Source organism: Medicago sativa, chromosome 5 (genome assembly GCF_051527215.1).
Source record: "Medicago sativa cultivar Bolivia chromosome 5, Bolivia_mono, whole genome shotgun sequence".
In the NCBI taxonomy this organism is placed as follows: Eukaryota; Viridiplantae; Streptophyta; class Magnoliopsida; order Fabales; family Fabaceae; genus Medicago; species Medicago sativa.
In genome coordinates, this window is record NC_140753.1 from 13,260,391 (window position 1) to 13,271,114 (window position 10,724).

At 34.0% G+C, this 10,724-nt stretch overlaps 2 protein-coding genes across 2 annotated transcripts; both read left to right on the forward strand.

The window, feature by feature from the left end:
- Positions 1 to 606: 606 nt before the first annotated feature.
- LOC146920221 (RNA-binding (RRM/RBD/RNP motifs) family protein) lies at positions 607 to 3,519 on the forward strand. Its single transcript, XM_085713645.1, has 8 exons — positions 607 to 718; positions 809 to 828; positions 1,206 to 1,508; positions 1,612 to 1,635; positions 1,780 to 1,867; positions 1,981 to 2,130; positions 2,889 to 2,958; positions 3,055 to 3,519. Exons 1-8 carry the CDS (start codon positions 716 to 718, stop codon positions 3,276 to 3,278), a joined length of 882 nt encoding a protein of 293 aa, XP_085569771.1. The 5' UTR covers positions 607 to 715; the 3' UTR covers positions 3,279 to 3,519.
- Positions 3,520 to 4,509: 990 nt separating this feature from the next.
- Positions 4,510 to 9,493, forward strand: LOC146920222 (ankyrin repeat domain-containing protein, chloroplastic-like). Its single transcript, XM_085713643.1, has 7 exons — positions 4,510 to 5,343; positions 6,657 to 6,733; positions 7,085 to 7,186; positions 7,273 to 7,371; positions 7,861 to 7,959; positions 8,051 to 8,149; positions 9,096 to 9,493. The coding sequence occupies exons 1-7, from the start codon at positions 4,548 to 4,550 to the stop codon at positions 9,309 to 9,311; spliced, it is 1,488 nt and encodes a 495-aa protein (XP_085569769.1). The 5' UTR covers positions 4,510 to 4,547; the 3' UTR covers positions 9,312 to 9,493.
- The last annotated feature ends 1,231 nt before the right edge of the window (positions 9,494 to 10,724 follow it).

Here is a 10,724-nt window from a genome sequence, read left to right on the forward strand (position 1 = left end):
TTAGTAAAATTGTCATGTCTTTTGACATTGTTATTTTGAAAATAACAAAAATAACAATGTCAAAAGACATGACAATTTTACTAAATTAGTTTTAATTTGTGCGTCAAAACCTTAAACGACACTCGTTTGAAAGAGAGTAAATTATGATTGTTCATTGAATCAACTTTTATGAGTAAATAGTCACTTTAGTCCCGGACTCTGCACCTCGATGTCATAAAGGTCTCTGACTCAGGATTAAATACAAAGAAATTCATGACTCTGCACTACTGTTATTATTTTAGTCTCTGACTTTTTTTTTTGGTACAAAGTCTCTGACTTTAAATAATTATGTTAAGTGAAAATGTGACGTATGTTTTGCGATGACATGATAAATCGTAAAATAAAAAATCAAGACCAACTTTATTATGACATGTTTTATTTAAATAATTCTTTATTGTTATTTATAATAAAAATAATTATGTTAAGTGAAAATGTGACGCATGTTTTGCAATGACATGACAAATCGTAAAAAAAAAAAAAATCAAGACCAACTTTATTATGACATGTTTTATTTAAATAATTCTTTATTGTTATTTATAATAAAGACCTTGTTAAACCGCAAAATCCAAGACCAACTTGTTGCAAATCGTACAATAAGTGCATTTCGACAAAAACCCCAACTCTTCGTCGCTGTTGCTTTCTTCTTCATCGCTATCGCTTTTCGTCGCTTATCGAAATGGTAAATTTTCTATCCGAATCTATGACCCATTTAGATTTTTGCTGAAGATTTTTCTAACTTTTTATTGTTTTTTCCCCAATTAATTTGCAGGATGATTCTCCAGTAAGAAGGTAACCCTAGAACTCTCTTTCATTGCAAAAATTATGATTATCAAATAATTTTGAAGCGATTATCGTTGATTACGTTTATTTGTTAGGAACCCTAACGCAAAATTGAATTAAACATTAGAAGTTTATTTTTATTAGTGAATTGAATTTTTATATCATGTTCATTTATTTATTTTTGGTTACAAATTATGTTCATTTTAAACGAGATGAGTTATTTTATCTTTGAGATTTCATATGCAAATAATATTGGTAATATAAATTGGTCAATTTTTAGATTTTAGGTTAAAGTTGATTAATTTTGATTGTGATTTTATTTTTTTTAATAAGCATAATGAAGCTATTTGTTACTCTGGTTATGATGAAATATTTCATATTTTCAGGCTTTCAAGGTCCCCTTCCCCATGGAGGGCTCAGTCAAGATCCAGGTCTCGGTCCAGGTCTCAGTCAGGATCCCTTGAGAGGCACAGGCCCAGGTCTCTGTCAAGGTCGCCTGAAATGCAAAGGCCTAGGTCGAGGTCGAGGTCGAGGTCTCCTGAAATGCAAAGGCCTAGGTCTCTGTCAAGGTCTCTTGAAAAGCAAAGGCCTCCGTCTCAGTCAAGGTCTCGTGAAATGCAAAGGCATAGGTCTCGGTCAAGATCTCTTGAAAGGCAAAGGCCTAGATCCCCCTCGAGAAGTCGTGGCAGGTTAATTGCAATCATGGTTTAGCATTCGAGCATTGTCTTTACATTTTCTGTTCTGCAGTGCCTAATGTATTTCCTTTGATTTACTGGTCTTTTTTTTGTTCAGATCAAGATCAAGAAGTCCTGATAGGTTAGTCACTTTTAACTGCATTTGGTTATAATCCTTAGATTGAAAGATTAGCTTTACCTTATTGAGTATATCGATAGAAATAGCTGTTGTTTGGATTTGGTGATGTTCTGTTAGGAACCTCTGATATCTTCAATTTTGTTCCAGGAATGGTGGGGACACTCTTTATGTGACTGGTCTATCTTCAAGGGTCACTGAGAGAGATCTAGAGGAGCATTTCTCTAAGGAAGGGAAGGTGAGTATCATATTGATTATCTCCTCTGTTTCACTGTATAATATTCCGATTTTCCTTCATTAGTGATCCCTGAATCTTTGAATGAGAATGTCATGGATTGATAACTTTATTAGGTTGCTTCATGTTTTCTTGTGGTGGAGCCCCGTACGCGAATATCTCGAGGTTTTGCTTTTGTCACTATGGATACTGCTGAGGATGCAAACCGCTGTATCAAGTACCTCAATCAATCCATTTTAGAGGGTCGCTATATCACTGTTGAGCGGGTAATGTGTATTTTAATTAACTAGTAGTTGATAAAACACTAGCACTTTTCTTTCTTCTTGACTTGAAGGTTTTGTGCTTACATTCAGAATGCATTGCATCAGCTATGTTGGCAGCAATCAAAGATGATCAGTTCATCCATGTCAACTTTAGTGAAACAACTTGATCAAATGCAAGCTTAAACAGCTAATCAAATGCGTCTGATCAACTAAACATTAGCAATTATAACGTTCAACAACTTTACAACCTCAGCATTCACTTTCAACTCTCATCTAGCAATTATAATGTTCAACAACTTTACAACCTCAGCATTCCCTTTCAACTCTGAACTAATCAACGGACATTATTCAACAACTTTCTAATCAGGCCTTTATGGTATCTCACACCTGGCATTGATCATTAGTGTGTGGATATAACTTTTATGTTAATCAAACTTTCTTTTAAAGGGCTCTTATTATAATTTGCAAGTGTTCATTTTTACAACTTAATACAACATGATGGATATACCAGATGATTTAATCTGTTTTGTGTTCAGTTTTACATGAATGATTGGTGCGAGTTTGTTTATATCAGTGTTGTCGATGGCGGATGGTGGTCCATGGCAGAGAGCCAAAATCTTGCCTTTTCGGCCGCTTTATGGTGCCTTCATAGCGGCTTATGGCAGAAAAGCTCGCAACATCGAGGCCAAGGCCCATATTCGACAACACTGATTTATATCAACAAAATTCTAAGGATGCAGTTTCTCTATTTATAATTTCAGTCAAAGAGAAAGCGGCCAAGAACTCCCACACCTGGGCACTATCTTGGGCTGAAAAATACTAGAGACTATGGTAAGTTTGAGATGAGACACTTCTTTGAATCTTTAATATAATTTATTACTTGTTTTATGATATCTTATTGAACCTTTGTCTTCTGTTGTTCTCAAGGACCTCGTGGTGGTGACCGTGGAAGGCATCGGGGTGGATTTGGTCGTGATGATTATCCATATCATAGGTCTCCAAGGCGTTCTCCGTATCGTGGTAGCAGGAATTATTCCCCAAGACACTCTCCTTATGGTGGAAGTGGAAGGTATAGGAGGGATAGGTCTAGGTCACCTCCTTATGCTCCATATGGTAGCCCAGATAGGAGGTATGCTCGTGGGCCTAGGTGATATTTTACATTTTGTTTAGATATTTTAAGCTTGAAGAAGGAAAGCAAACACTGTAATTGCTATGGTACTTTGACTGTTAGATTGTGCCTATAGGTGATGTATGCCCGTTTTGGAGGTAATCTGCACTCTGCAAGTATTGATGTATCTTTAAGTACTTTGACTGCTAGATTGTGCCTGTATCGTTTGTTGATGACATTGGAGTTATGTTATTATTACTAAGTAGTGGAACTTTAGTTTTTAAGGTTATGTCAGCATTATACTGCCATATTTGCTCCACTTAATAGATGTCCCGTAAGCATATATGACTGCCATGCTGACTGAGAAACCAAATTTACGTAATTGGTAATATAAAAGGACCAAAATTGCGACATTAAAAATGAGTGGACCAAAATTGTGGATTGATCATGCAAGGAACGGAAATTGCATTTAAACCAATAGATTATTAATGATTTTGTAATGAAAACAAATACACTAGCGATATTCTAATGATATAAATGTGAGTATCATTATTTTATTTTATCTAGTGCGCTAAAAATGGAAGGGCCAACCCAGATAATAACTTTTTTTGAATGTTGCTTCTAATGCTTCAGTTGCAAAGATATTAGATATGAGACTCGGTCTGAATTTTGATAGATTATGTGTTTTAGGAATCTATTATAAATTGATAGTAAAGAATCTAGTATAAATTGATTCAAATCTTTTCACAATTCATCATGTTCTCAAATCAGGAGTGTATAATCATCAGTTGTATTATTTAGGCATTTCTACCATCGTATCTCAATACAGTATATCATCGAGTGTAAACATTGGTCCCAGGTGAGAGAATAGAAGGTAAGGAGAGAAAAACAACAATTTAATAAAAAAAAAAATTAACATCAATTTAAAATATTAAAAACTGTTATCTAAAAAAATTTAATAATGAAAAACCCTATAAATATATGGTATGTGTGTCACAGTTCATAACAATCTTGATATTTGTCAATTAAAATAGATCTTACAAACAAAAAATTATTCTTTTAACTCTTACAATACGATATCAATTTCCACAAACCTAATTTACTAAATATTACACAAATTACATCAAAACAATAAATTAAACCAAAGCTTTCATGGTGTGCAAAATAACAATTTTAATAGTATTATTATTATATTTGAAGAGAAAACAAATTTATTATTAAAAAACTATTATTTATTTATTTATTTATTTAAACAAGAGAAGCATTGGGTTAGTAACTTGAATGTTGTGTAACCAAAAAAAAACTAACTTGAATGTTGTCATTTGCAACAGCAACAGCAACAGCAACAACAATGTTCAATTTTTCCACCCTTGTTCATAATCCTCAACCCCAAACACTCTTCTTCTCTCCCTTCTCTTCTTCTTCTTCTTCTTCTTCTTCCACACCCCGCGTGTTTCAATCTTTTCAACCTCTCAAACCCCCCACAAACCGCAACCTCCACAAAATTCTCTCTTCATCACACCAACATGACAACAACGACAACGACGAAGAACACATCATCGGAGATTGTCTTGTTTTCGAAGAAGGCATTTTCGAAGACCCCGTTTTTCCAACATCCGACAACAACCTCGTAGACACCAAAAAACCAAAACCCAATTCAAAGAAGAAAAAACTAACAGTGATGAAGTCCGATAATCTTGTTCCTGATAAATGGAAACAAGTTCAAGCAGAGATAAACATATCGAAGAAAGAAGTTCAAGCAGAGATAAACATAACAAAGAAAGAACGGCCTAAGAAAGCTCAAGAGATTGAGTTTAATAGTAAAGTTATGAAGCTGAAAAGAAGGTTGGTTCCTTTGAGGGATATGGATTTGAATGAGTATAAAGCTTATAAAGAAACTAAATTGGCTCAGCTGACGCCTTTGGTTCTTGATAAGGTTCCGAGTTTTTGTTTTGCTGAGAAAAAGAAGGAAAAAGAAGTAGATGGGTTGAGTGAAGAGAGGGTAGAGGCTAGGAATCCTAGGTGGGCTGTTTATGGGAAAGGGTTGGAGGATGTTAAGGAGTTTTTGAATAGTGAGAGTTATGACCCTGCTGCTAAGAAAATTGGAGGTAATTTGTATTTACAATCTGCTTTGGTTTTATTTTTGTTAATGTACGTTGTCGAGGATTATTACGACCTATGTAATAACTTCTAGTCTCTAGATTGAAAGCGTGTCAGGTGCGCCTGACACGTGATGGTGTTAGACACAAACACACGTAGTTACGTTTGGTATCTATGTGTCGGTGTCGTATCCGATGCATGTGTCTGTGTTGCTGCTAATTAGATTATTGTGTTGGGTGTCCGACACATATTGGTGTCAGACACATACACATGTAGTTACCTTTGGTATCTACATGTCAGTGTCATATCCAGTATATTTATCTGTATCGCTGCTTCATATATTATTGTTTAGGGTGCCGTTCATGTGCCTGCCAAGTATTTGTGTCAGACACAAGCACATGTGGTTACTTTTGGTTTCTATGTGTCAATGTCATATCCGGTATATGCATCTGTGTTGCTGCTTCATAGATTATGATTTCTGCTTGTTAGATAACTTTGGTTCTTTGCAACATGCTCTGATGTAGTGAAAATCAACTTCCTTGGTGATGTATTGACATTTTAAAAAATAAGTGTGGTTTGCATTTGCTTTTAATTTATGGGAGCTTGTTAGTTAAAACAAATTTATGGGCAAAAATGCTTATAAGTTTACCGGCGCTTATTGAAAAGTTAAATGAGAGAACTTATGAAAAAGTTGAGATATAGAGGCTAGTTTTAATTTATATGAGAATCTATTGTATTAAAAACTCACGGTTATTGTGAGATTTTGTTTTAGTACTCCCTCCGTCCTTATATCTAAGCACCCATTTGATTTTATTTTTGTCCCTAAATGTAAACCCCTTTTCAAATTACTAGATACATTTATTATTTTTTTCCTAAACATACCCCTAATTAATACTACTATCTTGTCTTGAAATATGAAAAGTCAAATTTAATACACATACAAACAAAGGACAATTTCGTAATATTAACACACAAAACAGACACATTAATTACACTGACAACTTTTCTTAAGAAATATGAAAAAAGCAATGGGTGCCTACATTAAGGGACGGAGGGAGTATTTCTCTTTAGATAAGTGTTTTTGGAGAGGTTTATCCAAAATGGCTCTTAAGTTGGTGCTGCTTCACAACCTTTGGTACTTAATGGATGATGGCAACATAAACAAAGAAATTTGATTGCGATAAAATGGATCATTTTATTCATTGGCGGTTGAGTTCAGGAAGATCTTCATTTTATCCGATTTTGGTTCTCATTGTTTGCATATATATGGTTTTTAAATGTTGGCATTTTGGTTTTCATTCTTTCATACTTGCCTGAATAGGTCTTCCTTTTTTGTTTACCTGGGAAGAGAGGGATTTGTTGAAAAAGAAAACGCCAGACTTGACAGTTGCTACTTCAGTAAGTATTCCATGTCTATGAGCAATGACTGATATTTCATCATCGTCATCATTATATATTGAACTGTTATTGGAAAAGAAGAACTCTCTCGTTTTCCTTCGTTTTGATGTTGAAGTAATTTTTTGTTCCACCGTTGATGTTGAGTAATCTTAGTAGCTGTTGGTATTGTAGTTGTTGAGTAATCTTAGTAGCTGTTGGTATTGTAGTTGTTGAGTAATCTTAGTAGTTGCATTTTTTTCAACGTTGGAATCATGATAGAAGTGTAGGAGGAAAGGGTATTCACTTGTTTGTTGCCTTTGGTTAATAATCTCTATATTTATGTTTTTAATGGCTAACACTCATTATTTGTAGGATAAATGGCTTCCTTTGCACACTTTTGCTGCGAGCGGAGAATCTTTCCTTTTAGATACTTTGTTGCAGCATGATGTTGTTGATATTAATGCTATGGATAAGGTACATGAATACTAATTTCTACACAGAAGATTATAATGTGTGGAATCCTCTATTTAAACTATTGTGATTTGTTTTACTTTTTCAAGGATGGTTTGAGCGCTCTTTACAAAGCAATAATTGGAAGAAAGCTTGCCATAACCCATCTTCTCGTGAGAAACTCTGCGAATCCGTTTGTGCAAGATAATGTGAGTGAAAAATTGTGTGTTGTGCTGTCATAGTAGCATTCGTAAGCCTTTATCTGTTGATTTTCTTACTGCAATAGTGCAATTTATATTTTGTGCTCTTCCTTCCCTCACTGGAAATTCATCGTTGTTATCATTACATCTTAGGCGCTTATAGCATAAACTCTTGTCATATAAGTGTTTATGCATACAATTTTTTTAGAACAAAAGATAAAATAAAATCAAATTGTTGCATATAAGCTATAAACTGTTTTCATTAGCTATTCTGGGAGCTTATCGAAATATGTTGAAAACAACTTATGGACATGTTTATAAGCTGTTTCCATAAGCTCTTCTGAATAGTCTCACGAGTGTTTATGCTAATATATAAGCTCAAATAAGTCAATCCAAACATGCCCTTAATCTATTAACATATAGTTATTATATCCTTAGTTAGCTGTTGGTATCCTGATATTCCATGCATTTGCTTTGTTGTTTATGTGCTGGAAACAGGATGGGGCCACCTTGATGCACTATGCTGTACAAACAGCGTCTGCCCGAGCAATTAAAGCACTCTTGTTTTACAATGTGGATATAAATCTTCGGGACAATGTATGATCAATTTTTCCAATACTTGGCTTATCTACCTCTTATTCTTTTGTGGACCGATGTTTGAGAACAAAATTCATTTGCTCTGTCTTAGGATGGCTGGACACCATTACATCTTGCTGTTCAGACTCAGAGACCTGATATAGTGGAGCTTCTGCTGATTAAAGGTGCTGATCGGACATTAAAAAACAAGGTAATTGTCTATTGATTTCCTATATTAATCTATCAATTTCACTGCTATTTAGCTATTTAGCAACACAAACATTCATCATGACCCTGGCACTTTGACATCGATAATAATTTACAAAATAGAAGCGGGCTGAATATAGATGCTTTTAATGGGTCATTGGTAAAATATCAGTTGTCACTGGTATTTACCTACGAAGCACTGACACTGACATTCAACGTTACACTGACACGTACACATTGATAATAATTTAGAAAATAGAAGTGATTATATGTAACCTCATGTATTGGTGTCATGTTGGACATCATACATGCATTCAATCTGAAGTGTTGGTGCTACACAAGTATTTAGAAGATTTGTCCCGTCCTTAAGAACTAGTTATCTGATTTAAATGAAAGGCTAAGAAATTGAGATACTTACTCGAGATTCTCCCTTTAAACAGGGACGTCTTTCCAAAGTTGTCAGAGTCATTAAAAACCTATCAGTTGAAGAAAAACTTTCAATTGTTATTTAGGAATCATTAGACTTTGCCAATCACTTGCTTCTTTGTTGAACTGTCACATATCTAGTCAGTAGTCCTATGCTTGGATCAAAAAATTAATAGTTTCATTAAAATATTGATCTTTAATAAACCGTTATGCGTCGATTAGCCAACATCAGTCCTCACCTAGCAGAAGTGACAAGGCTTGATTGAATTTGTTTTATTTAGAGCCGTGATTGATGAATATTTTGTTTTTTTTTTTGTTTAAAAGCTCTCTAGAGTCTACTAGAGTATTGTTCAACTCGGTGTCAATTTTTAATATGCATATCATAATATTTTGTCTGTGGTTTATAAAATTAGATAAACTCTTGAACAATGATTGATTGTTCAAAATATGTTGTCTAGCAGATTAATACTGGCCATTTCTTTTACATTGATATTTGAATTCAATTTATCTCTTGTTTGTCTCAGGATGGTTTAACTCCACTCGACCTTTGCCTTTACTCTGGTCAAAATGTCAGAACATATGAGTTAATCAAGTTGTTGAAACAGCTGCCTTATATAGACGCGCCCGAGAGACGAGTTAATCAAGTTGTTGAAACAGCCTTATATAGACGCGCCCGACGGAAGTGGATAAGAAAAAATAAAACTTTTAAAGATCTGGACCAACAAGGAAGTGAAGAATAGCCATTGCTGAGTTTTTCATGGCAGGTAGCAAGCAGCTCTTCAGCATATGGAAACTTTAGCTTTAGGACAAGGATGCTATTGTATTAAAAAAATGATGCATTCAAAAATATGATAGGGAAGTAAACTTTTTTGCATAAAAATAAAAAGAAGGAAAATGACTTGCCATTTTTTTAAAATAAAAATGTGATTTCAAATTTGGACGCCAAACCAGAAAAACGTGAATTTCGTGAAAATAAATATGTGAATTTTTTAAAGTATAGAGGTAAGAAAAGTTTCTCTAGCAAGGGATGATAGACCTTCTAACACTCCAAACAATTCAACTTGCAAACGTGCTTGTCCTACAAATATAAAATATGCTACATCAGTGTTGAGACAAACACAATAGTCTAAATGCTGCTGCTGCTGCTGCTTCTTAATTCCCATATTTGGTACCTTCAGCAGTACTAAATTATACTTTGACTTAATCTTTTTGTTGATAAAATTGACTTAATTATTAAATTCAACACAAAAAGATAAATCATTAAATTTCTGTTGTCACCATATGTACTGTAATATTCATGACACGATTGTACTATATATTACTAAGTTTTATTTTTTGCATCAATTGGTATTCTTTTTTGTTGACATAATAAATTTCGGATTCATGTTATTTAGATCTCTTCTATAATTTATTTATTGTTGTTACATTTAACTATTGATAAAGGTTTTGTCAAAAAAAAAAAACTATTGATAAAGGCTTTTTGCAAAAAATATTAATAATTTTTTATTTAAAATATCAAGGAGAGAATATAAAAAAAGTTAGCTTATCACATTTCATGAGTAGAGATCAAACAATGTATCTCCAATAATTGTACTAGTTAAACGTTACAACACTTACAACTAGATTATACATGTCGACTCATAAGTCATGAACTCATATAGTATATCCAAATTCCAAACAGTACATCTGAATCTGACAAGTGATGAGAAGGCAGGTTCCAAATTGTTTGGTAAAAAATGACAATTAAAGCATTTTACGTGGAAACCAGTAGGCAAAAGAAACATCCACATCATGGAGAGTCTGAATATGTTTGGGTGCAATGTATACTGTCGGCGTCATAATATGTTTCGTTTCTATGATTGGTTGTTGGACTTAGGATTATTGGCACCGGAGAGTGGAGGAGATACTGGCCAACTAAAGGGCAAAGTGGATTTCACCCGGCAACAAAAGCACCAGTCATGCAGAATAATCTGGGTCATCCGATCTTGATCGAACGGTTCTGAAGATAGACATATTTATAATTTATAGTTTTTATATTGAATATGGATTGTCCGATTATTATGAGAGATGAAGTCGATCTTAACACGTTAGAGGAGTTCTGTAACTAAATTGATTTAAGAGATAAACAAGTTAGATGATTCAAGTTCAAATCA

Coding starts and splice junctions, on each gene's coding strand:
- LOC146920221 (XM_085713645.1), top strand. Junction 829..1,205: donor GATGATTCTCCAGTAAGAAG/GTAACCCTAGAA, acceptor TCATATTTTCAG/GCTTTCAAGGTCCCCTTCCC. Junction 1,636..1,779: donor AGATCAAGAAGTCCTGATAG/GTTAGTCACTTT, acceptor ATTTTGTTCCAG/GAATGGTGGGGACACTCTTT.
- LOC146920222 (XM_085713643.1), top strand. CDS start 4,548: ATGTTGTCATTTGCAACAGCAACAGCAACAGCAACAACAATGTTCAAT. Junction 5,344..6,656: donor TGCTGCTAAGAAAATTGGAG/GTAATTTGTATT, acceptor TTGCCTGAATAG/GTCTTCCTTTTTTGTTTACC. Junction 8,150..9,095: donor ATCGGACATTAAAAAACAAG/GTAATTGTCTAT, acceptor TGTTTGTCTCAG/GATGGTTTAACTCCACTCGA.